This window comes from Paroedura picta, chromosome 8 (genome assembly GCF_049243985.1).
Source record: "Paroedura picta isolate Pp20150507F chromosome 8, Ppicta_v3.0, whole genome shotgun sequence".
In the NCBI taxonomy this organism is placed as follows: domain Eukaryota; kingdom Metazoa; phylum Chordata; class Lepidosauria; order Squamata; family Gekkonidae; genus Paroedura; species Paroedura picta.
In genome coordinates this window covers 43,035,117-43,051,363 of record NC_135376.1, presented here as the reverse complement: position 1 = coordinate 43,051,363, position 16,247 = coordinate 43,035,117, and the positions used below count along the sequence as shown (strand labels likewise).

Below are 16,247 nucleotides of genomic sequence, written 5' to 3'. Positions count from 1 at the left end.
CAGCATTCTAACCACTACACCATGCTCGCTCTCAGCCTGGCTAAGGGTCCTGAACAAACCTTTGGCCAAAGTTGAAAGATATCAGAGTCCTGCAATCTATTGAACAGTGGGTTTACCTATAATATGCCTTTTAATTCATAAAAGTCTCTTCGGGGGTAGCAATTGAAAGCACAATAATTAAAAACATCTAAAGATAGTTAATTTTCATTCTGTAAGCCACCTTGGGCAGATTCCCCAGGAGACAACAGAAGATTTTTCTAAATAAATAAATTATTGGGGCTGCACAATCCTATGCAGAATTGCCTCAGTTGAAACTCATTGGTTCCCAAAGATCTAGACTGAAGTAACTCTGGATTGTATACTTACTCAAAAAGTCATGGAAAATATTACAGTGTGGCTCTACCAGATAAGATAATAAAATTTGGTGTAGGTGCTGTCCCACATACCCTGATTACTAGAACACTCTGAAAAGATTTTTTTTTTACATCTTGCACCTGAAATTTGTGGCAGCATGTTATTGTTTTAATAACAGACAGCATACTCGACCACAAACCAAACCACACCTACCACAGAACTGAGGGGCCTGCTCTTTTATACTCCTTAATAATGTTTAGTTTGGAGGAGGTGGATGTGCGGTAGTAACCAGGAATGCACCACATGCACCTCAGAACAGAGGGATAGTATACACTTTATCTGTCTTCAGAAAGGAATAGTTGGTGCAGCCAGAAATATAGCTCTTTCCTCCCAATGGAAGCCGTGTTGTGATGTGGATATTCTCATCATGCTTACGATGAAGCTTGGGCTGGGATAAATCAGTTTGTCCCTCCAGTGTCTTAAGAGTCTTTTCCCATTCTTTGTGGAAGGTCCTGCTTGCAATTCCTGGTTCTGGGAAGTCAGTAAGAAAGCTTGGCCTGTGGTCATGAAATCCCCCTCACCACACCTTTCTGATTTACACTGATCCCTGATAGACACCACATGTGTCCCCTCCCTCCTTCCCCCTTTCGCAATGGTTCTGTTCCACATTTAAGTGATGAAAAGTTAAGACCTGTGGTTACAACTTCTATGAGAAACTTCATTTTGAAGGGCTGCTACATTTCAACTTTATTGCCATGAGGAAAAATGAAGAAACAAAAGGCCACAGTCACTCAACAGCAAGGAAACCTGGGTGAAGACATTTAATAAGTGTAAGTTCCCTACCACAACTTGTTGAAATATTGACCTTTGGGCTGAACTATCGCTCCTTTCTGCAAATGTTTAGAGTGAACCAACCAGCTCCAGCTCTTGGTCAGGGAAGTTTTATGCTATGGAGTAAATTTCTCCTTTAAGCTTTAAAATAACAGCAGCCTTAATAAAGTCAGTTTCATTTGGTAAGTAAGGAGGAAATGGCCAGAAGCAGACAGGGAGAATGCGGAAGGTTTGATCTGGTGAAGTGGAGGCACAAAAAAATACTTGCAAAGAGAATCTCCAAATGGCTACACCCCCGCTGACCAAGGTATCTCTATATATTTTTAAAACTTCAAGGAATGTCACCATCTAGAAGAGCAAAAAGGTATTAAAGGCAGGAGCTGAAAGCCATGAGCAGTCAAGATCCCCATGAGGTATCCTTCCTCTGCTGCCCACTGGGATATGTCTGGGATTAATTGGCCTTCTCAGTAATGACTTATGGAAAACCTTTAGAAAACAGTCTCTTGGGTCACAAAGCCAAAGGAAGGCTGAAAGGGATGGAAGTGTGGATCTCGTTATGTTTCTTTGGAATCTGAAGTTCAAACTCTCATTTGTTTGTCTCTGAGCCGCAGGTTATGGTTTCACTACTGTATGTGCCATTCAGAAGCCACCTACTCCTGCATAGTCTCTCTTGAAAGGATGCTCTCTTTAAAGAGTGTGATGCATCAGACAAAGTGGGCTTTAAATTGGCATAGTCTTAAATATTCCACCAAAGCCCTTTGAGGAGGGATTGGGTAACCTAATGAGATTCTTGGTTGTTCAGACCGCATGTATGTCTTCAACTGTGATTGCATTCATTTTAATTTTCATGCTTTCATTCTAAGGATGTAACTGTGGGTTTAGGCTGAGGATCACTGTAGGACTGAAATTATACTCATAATGCACGTAAAATACACTGAAGAAGTATGCATGCACACGGAAGTGCATAACTTAAACAAAACTTAGTTGGTCTTAAAGGCACTGTTGGACTCAGAATTTATTTTGCTGCTTCAGACCAACGCCACTACCCGCTTGAATCTATCCACACTGTCCTGATCTGTGTAGTTTCAGGATAACTGCCACAGACATGTGAAATATGTTCTCTTTGAAGTGCGTGAGGCATCTGATGAAGTGGGCACACACCCTTTTCAATGCTTGTAGTATAGTGGGGATCCTAAAAAAAATCATAGTTGGTGGTGACTCTCAGTTAATCCTGAGTAACATTGTTGGAGTTGGCAGCTAGTGTAGCACACAAGGGTTAGGGAAAGAGTGTGAGCCCCTAAGTCTCCCTACTCATATCACTGCTCAGCCCTGAGTTTTCTGCATGATCTTGAGTAAAGGCCTTTTCAGTCCTAAAAGGTGGAAAAAATAATGCAGGCTTAATGTCTGGATTTTTATAAGGTTTGCTCTAAATTAGTAGAGACACAAATACTTAGGGGGGAAACTCCTGCAGTGTTCTTTGTTTTCAGGGTTTTCCACGTATCTTTTGGGGGAGCAGCGTATCTACACTTGACCATTCACAGAATATTTTGTCTTGCGTTTTCCTCACCTGGGCCCAAAAAGAATCCAGGTTCAGTTATATGACGGAGTCCCACAATAACAGCAATAACAATTATTAAACAGCAATGGTAAGACAGGATCCCATTATCCTAGAATTTGGAAGAAGAAAAAAGACCAAGGGCTCTTGATGAAGAAAAACTTTGTGGCTGATTACTCAGGATACCAAAATGTTAGATTCATCAACATATATATATATATACATTCTGATACAATAACACTGAGTGTATTAAGTGAAAATTGTGTCTCTTATCTAAGTATTGCATGCTATTAATTTATTGTTGGGATAAAGGCATCCCCTGAGTCACAAAATTCATAGAGTGTTCTCAAAACCTTGAGCTATAAGGGTCCCCCCCCCCAGCAGCTCTTATTTGAACGTGTACATATAGTAACGTGCAAATTACCATTAACTGTCACTGTGCAAAAAATTTTTAAAATCAAGAAGAATTACCTTATCTGAAAATAAACACAGATGAAATTGGTATATGGGATGGGGCTTAATTTCCAGCTAATGTGTAGAGGATATGTGTGCAAATCTGAACCATTGGAACTGCAACATGGTCCTCTGTGTGTTTACCTGAAAGTAAATGTTATTTTGTTCAGCAGGGTTTATTCTCAAGAGTGCAGGGGATCAGGGCACTGGCAGCAAGCCTCTACTCCCGAATGCCTGGAGAAGGGGGGGGGGGAATTCCCAGAAGAGATTGACTCCAGTTTCCCCAAAGCAAATGTGGGGAGGTATGAGAGTAAAGACTAATAGTTCAATGACACAAAATAACATCCCTTGCCAGGACAGCAGCTTCTGATGAGCTCACATAATTGGGAGAACCCAATTATGAGAGAACCCTTTTCTATCCTATTTGTTCAGCAAAATTCCATTCGGATACACAGGTGATGTGTGTTCTGATTCCAAGGAGATATGCTAAATGGGAGGCAACCAGGAGAAAGAAGCTTACTGTGCCTTTCAAAGACCAGCCCTGGAACCAGGCAGAGAAAGTGTCGCCTGCTGTTCTCCCCAGCAGGCAGAAGAGCAGCGACAGCAGTACTGGTGGACAAAGGGTCAGAAGGAGCCCAAAATTATGGTTTTGAAGAATGCAGGGGCGGGTTGTCCTTCACCTATGTTGTGGTTACAAAATATTCCATTCTAACTGGCTAAGTAAGCTGGGGTGGCTACAGTTTTGCCTTTAGGCAAATCACCTGACCTACTTTACAGGGTTGTTGTGAGGATTGTGATACAATGTATGGAACACAAGGAAAAGGAGAGACACTGGGTTCAAAGACAGCCACGGAAGGGATGCGGAGGGCAGCAATGGGACACAGGATTCCTTAAGTCTTTTCAAACTATCATACACCTACTGTGCTAAGCCTGGTGTTAGCATGCTGGTTCTACCCTTTTTAAGCAGCAGAGTTACCAAATGTGGCTGTCTTTAAAGTACATTGTAGCACCACTAATCCCCCCCCCAAAAAAGGATCCAAGCAGGAGAGCAGGAGAGCCTGAAGGCAGCATCAATGTCCAAATCAAAGCCCCAGCCTGGAGGCCTCTGGGGAACCAGAAAAGGCAACATCTCCATTTACATTTGGTTTGCTCACCACCCTACAAATTTCCCTTTCTTGATAAAATTGAAAAAGCAAAACTAAACAGAAGTCCAGTGGTATCTTAAAGACCACCAAACTTAATGACAACCTATTCTTTCTTGAGTTAGACCTCACTTGATCAGACACAGGAAATATACATTCATGGGAATTATATTTAACTATATACGCAACAGCAAGGTGGGACTGCAGAGATATTACAAGGATAGTTCAGTTAAATACAACTATTGTCTTATGTGGCACCTTCCTTGATGCTATCTGGTTTTGTGCATAATCTGCTCTTCCTGTCTGTAGTGGGGGAATTGCCTTTCCTATTCCAAATGGACTGAATTCTTTTTGTCTGGTTATTATTTCTAGATAATATCTCACCTCTTGCAAATATTAATATATTCCTTGCCTGTGCTAAAGAGAGCTTTGATGCACCAAAGCTTAATACTGGGATAATTTTGTTAAGATGCCCCTGGAATTCTTTTTAAATCCTGGGCAAGAGCCTGACAGGGCTGCCCCTCTGGGATTCCCCTCATGCTTAGCAGAGAGACCACCTCACTGAAGTTTCCTGGTAGGTGTCCTCTAACTCTCCCCACCAAGCACAGGGCTCCCACTGGGCATGCAGGCTGCAAATCAAACCAGCCTACTTAGACTCCGACTGGCTGACAGAGAAGAGGGAAGGCTTGTGTCCCCCTGGAGCTGCCTGCCCTCTCCTGGGAGGGCACTTGCAAAGAGATTGAGGCCCAGAGGGCCCCAAGGGCCCCCAGCCTCCTGGCCCCCTTATCCTCCCCCAGGCTCCCAGGTAGGTCCCTGGGCTCTCCCGCCCTACCCCGGCAGTCTCCCGGGGAATTCGCCTCCTCCCGCTTCTCCTCCAGGCGCTGGTGCGGTGGGCTCTCACCGGGCCCCTGCTGACGGCCCGCCTGGGTCTGCCCGGGGGTCCCATCCAGAGGGAGGGAGAAGCTGCCCCCACAGATCGGGGAGGAGGCGTCCGGGGTGCCCAGCGCAGGGAGCGCCGCCCGGCTGCCTGCCTGCCTGCCTGCCTAGCTGCCTTTGCACCTCTTCCCCGGCGCTGGGCGGCCGTCGCCTCCCGCCCGCCCGCCCGCCCGCTGGCCGCCTTCTGTGCCTGTCGGGAGCGGCGGCGACCTCCCTGCCTGCGTGCCTGTGTGCCAGGCTGCCTGGGGCCGGGGCCGGGGGCGGCGGCGGCGGGGCTCTCACCGTCCTCGTAGTTCTTGAGGTAGTAGTCAGGGCCGGGGCCGCCGCGGCTCTTGGCCGGGTTCTTCACGTTCTGGAACTGCACGAAGTCGGTCCTCTTGCCGGCGAAGCGGAGGAAGGCGGGCGCCAGGCCACGGGCCAGGGTCACCAGGCGCCGGGAGCTGCGGGGAAGGAGGGGCGGCGTGAGGCGGCGGGAGGGAGCCGGTGCCCTGCCCTCGGGGGGTGGCCTGCGGGCCCGGGGCTCGTGCCGCTGGAGCCGGCCGGCCGGCCTGCGGGGCTGGGACGTGGGGCTGGGCAGCCCCGAGGAGCGGAGCGGAGCGGGGCGGGGCGGGGGCAAGAGGCAGCCAGACGCCGCTGCTCCTTCCCCCTGCATTGCAAACATGTGCCGCCTAATGGGAACCATGGCCCGGCCTCCAGGCAGCCCGAGGCGCGGCGGTGCGGGGCCGGCGGAGGGGAGGCGGGCGCCGGCGGGCTCTTACCTGAGGAAGTCGAGCCAGCCGTCGTGGAGGATGGAGGGGTCGAGCTGGAGCGAGAGGAAGTGGGGGCTGGTGAGGCGCAGGGGGCTCCTGGCGCTCACGTCCAGCAGGATGAGCGTCCTGGCCGGGGCGCCGCGCGGGGGGCTGGAGCCGGGCCCGGGGCCGGCCTGCGAGGGCAAGGCGAGGTGGGCCAGCAGCGCCAGCCCCGGGGCCAGCAGGGCCAGCAAGCCGGGAGGGCCAGCGCCGGGCCAGGGCATGCTGGGCCGCGGCCGAGGGGGGCTCCGCGATCCGCTCCGGCGCCGGTGGCGGGCGGCGAAGGGTCCGGCGCGCAAAGCGGGCGTGGGGGCGCGCAGCCTGCTTTTCCCTCCCCCCAATGTTTTGGTGCTGGTGGGAGAGGGGAGCGCACGCCCCTGACCAGCCTTCCCCGGGGCCGGTGCCAAGACGCCTTGTTCGCCAGCGCCGCCCCTGGAAGAGCCGCCGCCTGCGGACATGTTCGCTGCGCCAAAGGTAAGGGGGAGTCGCGGGGCGCTTAACCCTCTCGGCCCGGGCTCCCCGGGGGCGCCTGCGGGGAGAGCTGCCCACGGCTCCGCGGCTGGGGGCGGCCTTGCGAGAGGCGCCGCAGCTCCTGCCCCGCCCTGCCCCGTCTCAGGCCTCGACCCCCCCCCCACCCCCCGTTCATGCGGGAACCCGCGGCGCCCGGGGAGAAGATGGGGGGGGTTGCAGGGGGGTCGGGGGCACTCGGGGGAAACCGAGGGCAGGATCCCAATGGAGGGCGGGAGGGCAGCGGCCGGAGGGGCCGCGCCGCAAGTGTGTCGTCGGCGCCGGGACCTGCCACAGAAGCGCCCAGGCGGCGGGGGGGGGGGGGGCGGGGTGCCGGCAGCCGCGCTGGAATCGACGGGGGAAGCGGCGCTCTGCGTGGCCGTCGGCGGGGCGGCCGAATGTGGACCGGTGAAGCGGGTAAGTCCGTCGGCCGGGTGGGGCGCGGGGACTTCAGCGTCGGCGGCGAGGAAGGATCCGTCGCCTGGCTGCGCCCCCCGGGGGCCTCTGGTGGGGCCCTTGACGGCGCTCCCAACTCCCGCCACGCACTCGGGGAGGGGAGGGGGGAGCTCCTAAGAGAAGGCAGCGGTGGTGGAACTCAGCCTCCATCCGCTTCGCCGTGGGGCTGCCCAGGCCTTCCCTTCTCACGAGGAAACGAGATGGCGCCCAGTTATTTCCCCTGCTTCTTTCGGGGAACGGCCCCCGGTGGCGATGCCCGGTTCGGAGCCACCTTCCGGATCTTAAGGGCCCTTGACGAAGGCAAGCGGGGAGGGGGCCGCTCTTGCCTCCCCCTCCCCCTTCCCAGGCACCGGGAACCGACTAGGTGGCTTTGGACCGCGACCCTGGCAGCGCGGAGGCATCAAGGCGACTTTCCCACAAGGAGCCGCGGCGCTAAACCCCGGAGCCGGCGCTGGTCCCGCTAGCCCGGGGAAGGCCCAAGAGGGCGCTCGCCTTGATCCTCCTCCTCCTCCTCCTTAGAGCCCGTGAACTCTCGGGGCTTTTCTGCTGTGCACGACTGTCTCTGCGCGATCTTTCCCTTCATTCATTTCCTTAATGCATCCTTGGTTTGCTGGACCCATAAAATCCGGCCAGAAGAAAAGGGCTGCGGAAGCCCCAGCCCAGCTCAGGCGCGTAGAGTGGGCAGCCCGAAAACACGGCCTTCTGGTGATTTCCGTGGCGGGAGACCCCATCCGAGTGACTCCCAAAGAGTTGGTTAGATTGCAGGTTTCATCTAGAGCTCAACCTGAGGCTAGCTTTGGACGGGTGGGGGAGATTTTCCGTCTCCTTCCTTCCTTCCCTCCGTCCATGTGGCCCATTCGGAAGCCCTGCTGGGAGCGCTTGTGCGACGGGCGCTGATTCTAGGCAGGGTCACTAACATTATTAGAATCTGAGTGCAAAACGGAGGTCTTGCGTTTCGGTCGTGTATATATTTCTTTGAAAGTATCGCGATTTGTTAATGAATATAGCGATGGGTTCAGGATCTGAGCCGAACCAAAACTTTGGGGGCTTACTTACTGCCAAGCATGTGAAACGGATCGCTGCGGTCTTAGAACCGGCTCAGGCGACTCCTGTCCTTACTGGCGCAAACTCCTGGACAAGAACATCCAAACACTTTTCCTTGGACACCCAAAAACCCCGAGTGTTGCCCAAGTGTCAGATTTCCTTTTGTGCAAAAATGACCTGGCTACAGAGACATCCCAAACAACCCAAACCCTAAGCGATTTCTGATGGCATCACTTGCCCTGGGTCCCGTCTACACGGGCGCACATTACAGAAGATTTCGCCCCTACGCCGGCCGCTTCCCGTTCCTTCGCACCTCCCGGGAAACTTCTGGCACCCTCGGCCCTGCAGGCCCGCCCGCTCCTGGTCCCTGGATGCCATGCTGCTGGGAGACCCCGACTGATCGGGCAGTCGCCAACGGCTGAGGACAGGAAAGGAGCCCGGCAGGCTTCCTTGGGCCAGCAAGGGGAGAGGGGCCTGCGTCCCCAACGAACGCGCCTCTGTCCGAAGACAAACTGGCCCTGACCAGCGCGCTCCGCTGGCCCCCTGCCTTGACGAGCCGACGCCCCCGAGCCCGTCCGGGTCCCCGAGGCCAGTAGCCGGTCCCTGACCGTGTCCGAGGAAGCCTGGGCGGGGAGGGGAGGGGGGTGTCACAAAGTCTTCTCTGCCCTCCTGCCCTCTGGGGGAGGGAAACATCCGAGGGGGAGGCGGGCTGGTGGAAAAGTCGGTCTCCCACACTAGGCTGGGCAAGACGCACCAACCCGAGCCTGTGGTCCCGTTTCCTCTCTGGCAGCGAAGAGATGCACGTGTAAACCCGGCGTTATGCGACACAACGATTTGATCTGTTTCAAAAGCAAGCATGTAGGTCAGTCTTCTTTGGCTCTGCTTTGAGGAGCCCGAAGATCCCGCGGCTTGTGGCCAAGCGTGCTTTGCTTTGTCCTTCTTGCCCCATCGCGACCTTTAAAAAACAGAACTGCGGCTGAAATCCTCTGGCCCTTCTCTGGGCGGAAGTGCCACTGGGCAAAGCGAGAGCTCCTGGACAGGGAGCGTGCCCGGCGCCGCCTTTCTCCATTCAGGTGGCAGTCGGCCATTGAACGGGCGTCCCCGGGGCTCCGTTTCCAGGCAGCCGAACACAGGAGCTGCCTGGAAGGTCATTAAGCATGAACCCAGCAAGGGCTAGAGCCTGGCGCAGCCACGGTTGTGATCCAACATGTCTCTTCCTTTCGGGGACCTGCCGGATGCCCCCTCGCCCTCCTTTGCCCCACTCCCTGGCTCCCCTCAAATTAGTCTACGCAGGCACGGAACAAAAGAAGAGCTGGGTTTTATACCCCGCTTTTCACGTCCCGAAATGGCTTGCAAACTCCTTTCCTTTCCTCTCCCCACAACAGGCAAGGGCTTCGCAAAGTTAGTTGGATACATTCCTGGGAACTGCGGCCAGCATTACTGTGTACCGTTCGCTGTGGGTTGCTGTGTAGTTTTGCTTCATTTAATGGGTCATGGTGACAGTTATGCTTTGCTTCAGTTCTGTTCTTTGGACTTCTGATTGGTTCTACAACCCAAATCATAATTCACTGAGGACCCATCCCTGGGGTGTATTGGCTTACTCTGCATAATCCGCCGAGTCCCAGAGAGAAAGGCGGACTACAAAGATGGTAAATAAATACCTGTTCATCAGCCATGAATTTTAACGGGTCGCTGTCTTTACTTGAGGGGCGAGGGGGGGGGAGTCTGCAATTCCGCTTTAGATTTAACCTGCTCCAATGAGTTGATAGATGTCGAGCGAGTTTCTCCCCTCCCTTTCATGACCTGTGAGGACCCTGCGTGACCCGCCCCCTCTGCCTCCCTGACAACCAGCGAAAGGCCTGCTGCCCTCTAAGCCAGGTCTTTTTTTCTTTCTTTTCTTTTCTTTTCTTTTTTAAGGGGTCGGCTTAAGGTGCTGGCTCGGGAGCTCCCGCGGGCGCCAGATCGAGGGAGACTTGTTAGGCGATGCTCCAAGCCCGGATCGAGGAAGGGGAAATCCTGACCAGAATCCTTCCCGCACCCCCCAATCGACAGCGCTTCTGGGACTAGGAGCTTCCCCGGCTGGGCGCCCTTCGGGAACGATCTCTCTGGCCTTTGCCCGGTGGAGAGCTTGTGATTCATCGCTTCACCATTCGGAATGCATTTGCCCTCCATTGCTGTGATCTTGCCGTAACCGGGAACACAGGCTCCAGGACGACGCCTCTCGCCAGGGAGACATGCCAAAAAGGATGGGCAACTAAGGGGGCCTCTTTGTGGCCCGGTCGTCTCGGGCCAAGCAAGCCAGCAAGCATCCCGCTGGAGGCGGCGAGGAAGACAAAATGGCCTCCCCGGGGAGGGGGCTTCCTAGACCCCCGGCCTCTCCCCCTCTTTCCGCGCCTGGACCGGTTTTGGGAGCGGCGAAGGCCTGCTGGCTTCGGCTGCCTCGCAACGAGATCGGGCTCTCGGCGGCGGGGCTCTGGGAGTGGCCTCGCTTCCTTCCCGGGCCCGCCCGAAGCATCTGCGCCAGGGTCCTGCCGAGTCCGCGCTGCGCAGGCCTCTCCGGCCGGCCTCCGAGGGGCTGGAGGCAAGAAGCGGCCGACGAAGCACGAGGTCACTCCCCGCGCCCGGTCGCGGCGCTCTCGTCCCGTCCAGCCCGAGCACTGGGGGGGGGGGGGGGCGTAGAGCATCCGGCGCCCTCTAGCGATGGGAGAGCCGAAAGGTCTTGGCCGCCGGGCCCTCGGAGGGGCTGAAAGGGCGGCAGAGGCGCCCTCCTTCCCTCCCTCCCTCCCTCCCTCCGCGCGGCTGGCGCTGCCGGGTGCGAGGTCAGGCGAGGCCCTTCCGTGCCGGCGCCGCAGTTTCGGTCCCGGGCCCTCGCGCGGGCCTGCTGGGCGTTCGCTGCCGTGCCGCCCCCCCCCTCCCCGGAGTCTTCGCAGCAGAGGGCCGCCGCGTCCCCGCTGGGGTCCTCCCGGGCCCGGGTCCAGGAGAGGGAGCGTGGGCCAGGCAGCCGACTTCCTCCGGGCCAAACGGACGGCGGAGAGGAGAAGTAGAGGGCCCTTCCCCGGGACCAGCAGCCGGGCTCGCTGGCAGGGGGCACGAAGGCGGAGGTCGGCGGCGCCTTGGAGAGGAGCACAGCGGAGCCGCCCCTAAAGTGGCCAGGCGGCGCTCCCTGCGCTCCGGCTTCATTGGACCCCACTGAGCCCGGTGAGCGCTGTCGAGGCCAGCAGGTCCAGGTCCAGGGCCTTGCCCAGGAGGCCCCCACGGGCGGGGCAGCGGATCGACGGCCCTTCAGTGGCAGGTTTCCCCACCCACTGCTTTTCACACACAGGACCCACCCCAGGTGCTCTCTGGGAATGACCCCAAGCGACGCTCTCTGCCTGCACCGGTTCTTCCGATGATGGTCACCGTCATCATGATCCAGTTCCCCCTTGGAAACCCGCACGGGTGTGGATCTGGACCAGTGGGACTCTGGCATTCATTCGGAAACGGGCGGCAGTTTGGGAGCAAATCCCTGGGGAAGCCAACCTTTGACCCGGCTCCTTGGACTCTCTTTCCCCGAGGGACACACCATCGAGTTTCGAACCTCATTTTCTACATTTCCATCGGGCGAGATCTAGACTGTGCAGCGCCAAGGATTTCCATTAGGAGCCTCAGAAAGCAGCGTGAAATCCCATTTAAAGCAGTATTGGCTCTGCGGAGCGAATCAGGCGCATGGCAGAGTGGCCAGAATCCAAGCGCGCCTCACGTCGAGCTAATGTCACGCTCGGAACTGGAGAAGCGCAAACTTCCCCCAAATTATTGCAGGGTGGGGTGCGGGGACTGCGGGACTGCAAGCCCTTCAGTAACCGCGATGATCCCCTTGGATGGCCCCGAGAGGGACCTCCCGGACCTGGTCCGGCTTGAACTCAGCACTGCCCAGAGTCCCCGGGACGGCGCGCTAGACTCTCGGCGGATGGGCGTTCCCTTGCGCAAAGACCCGCTTTGGGGGCTTCTCAATCGGCCTCCTGAGGCTGCAGGTTTCATCCACGTTCGTCTTCGGCCAGTGGGCCTGGGTCGGATGGAGCAGGCTGGCTTGGCCCAGTGTGATGGGCTTCATGGGGTGCTCTCAGGAGGGGGCAGGGACGCCTGGGGCTTGGGATCGGTGGAGGAACCCGCGCAAGACTTGCCCTGCAGCCGCTTGGCCTTTACAGAAGCGAGAGAGGCGGACTCCGTTCCCAGGCGGTCCTGATCCGGCGGCGGCGCCGTCGGAAGAGCCAATGGAAAATGGCGGCGGGGGGGGGGGTTGTAGTCAACCCCTCCAGAGAAACGCTGCCCGGGGCTCCCGGCGGGGACCCTTGTGGCGAGCGTCTGCCCGGAGGAGGGACTGTCCACTAGCCTCCCGCCAGCCCTCCCGGAATGCTCTCCAAAAGGCGGCCATGAGGGAGCAGGATTCGCGCGGGGCCAATATTTAGCAGGGTCGAGGTGGCCGGATAGAGCCGCGGGCAGGCAGAGGCTCCAGGACGTCCCTTCGGGATTTTCTTAGAGGGTCGGCAGGGGTTAAATGGCCTGGGGGAGGGGTTGCTGAGTGCCTGGCAGAGGTCAGCTCCAGGTGGGGGAGGAAGCCCGTTAATTTGCCGCTGCAAGACTGGCTTGCTTCCAAGAGTGTCTGTAGACGGACTGTGGCTTTGTATCCCACTTTTCTCTACCGGAAAGAGTCTCAAAGCGGCTTACAATCACCTATCTTCCTCTCCCCATAACAGACACTCTGTGGGTAGGTGTGGTTGAGAGAGCTCCAAGAGAACTATGACTGCCCCAAGGTCACCCAGCTGGCTGCTTAGGGAGGAGTGGGGAATCACCCTTGTTATGCAGATTAGGGACAGCCGCTCTGGTCTTAACCAGGACACCACAGGGGAAAGAGGAGTCAGGAATCAGGATTCCTTTGTCAAGAATGTTCTGAATTGCCTGTTGGGCTACCAGCAGAGAACTGATAGTTTCAGCACTCTTAAATTGGGTTTTAAGCTCGGATTATTTTTTTAAAAGCTTTCCAGAAGCCACTTGGCTTATTTGTTTTCTTTTTAGAGAAACAAACGGGAGGGGGGGGTGCAAGCCTTTTCTCCACTCCAAATCACACCCAAACCTCCCCAACCATCCTTGACAGATTTTCCCATTATTGGACTAAGTCAAGAGACAACATTTGCACAGCCTAGTATTCTTCTTCTTGTTTTTTTATTCCATCTCTATAAAAACTGCTCAGATCTGAATTATAATTTTCAGTCCATAATTTTTAGGACTTTTCAATGGAGGAAAGCTGTGATATGAATGAAATCTTCTCAAAGAACTTGCTGTAATTTTCTTTTTTAAGCAGAAAAGGGACAGATTCATTGAAAGGCTCAAACAAACCCAGTCAATTTGTGTTCCATTGATTCAAAGAGGGAGCATCTCATGCCTCCGGTCGCTATCAACAAGATTCTGCACGCAACTCCACTTGGCCTGGATCCTGCTCCTTAACAGGTTTGCAGTCCCTATGAGACAGACAGGAGCTAACTCCAGTAGGTGTCTTCTCCCAGCTTCAGAAATAATACCCCCACGCCCACACACACCCTCACTGCATTTCTAAGCCACTCTGCATTTCTAAGCCACCTGCCACTCACATAATCAAGAGCTGGCAGGTTTCAGTCCCAGGGGTCCCTTCTTTCAGTGGCTTGTGGTTCAAAGAAAATACTGTTGCCTTGATCTTATGAGCACTGGCAGGAAGTGGGGTGCAATGGCACTCACTTCCGAGCAAGGATTTTGTTCACACTGGCTTGGGCCTGGAGGAAGCCCCACAGTAGTCCACGAGGGTGACTAGATCAGGCGGCACAACTGGCAGCCTTATAGCAGAACCCGAAGCAAACCCATGCCAAAGTCAGCGCATCCCACTGGTTTCATGGCGCATAGCCCCTCGGAAGGGCTGCCTCCTCATGTGTGCAGGTTCTACTGACCAATGTTTAAAATGGTTCTCTGCTGAGAAAGGCATTTGTTTTTAAGCAGGTTTTAGACTGCAGCTTGAGACCAAGATGACAGGCGGATATAAACTGCTGAAGGTCCCGGAGTTTCCATCAGTGGATCCCTCCGTATTGGTACATCTGGACCCTCGCTCCCAAAGAGGAAGAGCTCTGGCCCCCTCTAGTTGGACAGAGGGAGAGGGCGGGGGGGGGGGGAGGGGGTTGTATTGTAATCTTTTAATACTTCATGTTAATGTTAATTTTTAATGGTTTTAATGGGGTCATACTGGTTTCTATCAATTTACTGTGAACTGCCGCAAGTCCAAATGGAGTGCGGTGGTATATAAATACAAAAAGAAATAAATATAAATAAATAAGGTAAGTGCCTCCCCTCCTATTTGTTCAAGAACCCCCCCCCCCGTCCCCCAGCAAGGGCACCACAGGCAAATAGATGGCCTGGCCCCAAGAAATAGGATGTAAATAAATATGTAAAATAGTAACATTCTATATGACAGGCAGAACCCAGCCAAAGTGAAATCTCATTTGTTTTTCAGGAAGGTTAAGTAAGCGCAATACTTAGATCTCTTTTGTTGAAACCAAATTGGCAGTACTTAACTGTGAATTACACCCTGAATGTTTACATGATTCCCCCCAAAATTCATAACTTTAATCTTTACACCTTTCTCCCCCAATATTTCTCTCCTCCCCCCTCCCATATGGAATAAGATATCTCAGAAGCTGGGGAGTTGGGTGTTCTGAGAGTTGCTTTGTGTGTGTGTGGGGCGGAGGGGGGAGATTTACAGAAAGCAGATGATGTAAGAGAATCCTGCACATTCGAGTTGCCCTCAGGCCCCTGGGCTTCTGCCCCAGTGGAGACTCCAGCCTGGCCTTTGATGAAGTGGCGTTCCCTTGCAGCCAGGCCCGGCTTCAGATAGTGTTTCAAACTGGCTGATGAAGCCTCCCCCCTCCCTTTTTGCCTCATTTAAGATAAATATAGAGAATGCTGGAAAAAAAGTGTCTTCCCCCATTTCTTTTCTCTGTTCTATGAAAGCCAGGCCGGGTGAAGGGGGAGGAGGGCAGGACTGGTGGGATGTGGCGTCAGACCATATAAAATCTCACAGGACCCAGCTTTGCCTTGGCCTCTCCGGTGCAGGCAGGCTCAGTTCCCTGTAGCATCATGTGCTGGTGGGAGCCTTTGCATGGAGCCTGGTTCCTGAAGCCGGGCCTCTGGGGTTGCCACAGGCCCAAGGAGACACTGGCACAAGGAAGCCTCCTGGCTGAGGCTGCACCCTGACAAGGAGCTGGCATTGATGTCCTTATGCAGACATGGCTGGATTCAGGCCTCCAGGGTCACAGGTGCATGATCAAAGAGACCATTAGCCATGGGCTGCTTTACACTTTGGTGCTCAGATCTCCCAAACTCTCTGCCCTTGACCTGGGGGACTTCTGCACCCTTTAAAAATAGTGAGATACTTACCTTTCATTGTAATTATATCACGGCCCCTCCACATGACATTGCCAACATGCAGCGTCTAAGCAGGAAACAGCTGGCTACATCCTCCATTTTAAAGCACTAGGTGAATCCCAAAAAGTGGATTCACCAACATATGTAGCACTACCTACCAGACAGGAACCAGCAGGCCACCAGCCAACGAAAGGTATGGAGGCGAAGAAGTGCTATCTCTGCCTCCAATGGTCCACCCTCGCACTCATCCCCCTCTCCCTTCTCCCAGGGACAGGAGTTTGTTTGTTTGTTTTAAGTGAACTGCCTGGAGCAATGAATAGGTATTCAACGTATGGGCAAATGGGGGGAGGGGATTTCCCCCAAGTTTTGGCACAAAGCATGCATCCCTAAGCTCCCCCTCCCCAATCAGGAACAATGTGAACCACTCTGGGTTTATATTGGGGAGAAAATGGGATACAAATAAAATAAATAGACAAATAAATAATCCAGCCTCACCTATCAACATAGATCAATTACTGGCATATCAAGTGATGCACCTCTGCACATATGTTTCTCTTATGTGGGATTTCTTCTCCAGCTGCAAGTCAGAAACTCCACCGACCATTGGGGAATCAAGTTGGCTCTATCTCCCCCTCAATTTCAGCAGACATTGCCCACAAAATTTATCTTCACTGCCATGACTTTTTTCTTGTGAAACTGTGAAAGGAGAGATTCCCAGGGTTCTTCACAATCAGAATCATGCAGAACTGGAAGAGACCA

General features: G+C 54.4%; 2 protein-coding genes and 1 long non-coding RNA gene across 6 annotated transcripts in view; 2 read left to right on the top strand and 1 right to left on the bottom strand.

Moving 5' to 3' along the window:
- Positions 1–6,283, bottom strand: part of HPSE2 (heparanase 2 (inactive)) — a 134,023-nt gene extending 127,740 nt beyond the window's left edge. Inside the window, exons 1-2 of the mRNA XM_077349407.1 lie at positions 6,030–6,283; positions 5,554–5,711 (exon numbers count right to left, since the gene is read on the bottom strand). Of these exons, the coding sequence (XP_077205522.1) occupies positions 5,554–5,711; positions 6,030–6,283 (412 nt within the window). The remainder of the gene's footprint in view (positions 1–5,553; positions 5,712–6,029) is intronic.
- LOC143843409 (uncharacterized) lies at positions 1,368–14,405 on the top strand. The gene is made up of 2 exons (XR_013233552.1): positions 1,368–1,492; positions 13,405–14,405. It is a non-coding gene; the product is annotated as an uncharacterized LOC143843409 (long non-coding RNA).
- LOC143843408 (uncharacterized) lies at positions 4,945–14,405 on the top strand. Of its 4 annotated transcripts, none has more exons than XM_077349409.1 (2): positions 4,945–5,140; positions 9,984–14,405. In XM_077349409.1, exon 2 carries the CDS (start codon positions 11,455–11,457, stop codon positions 12,286–12,288), a length of 834 nt encoding a protein of 277 aa, XP_077205524.1. In that variant the 5' UTR covers positions 4,945–5,140; positions 9,984–11,454; the 3' UTR covers positions 12,289–14,405. The 4 variants fall into 4 exon arrangements, 2 of the variants coding, with proteins under 2 accessions (XP_077205524.1, XP_077205523.1); XM_077349408.1 differs by lacking the exon at positions 4,945–5,140 and adding an exon at positions 6,876–6,983; XR_013233550.1 differs by lacking the exon at positions 4,945–5,140 and having other exon boundaries at positions 6,998–13,550; positions 14,070–14,405.
- Positions 14,406–16,247: the final 1,842 nt, after the last annotated feature.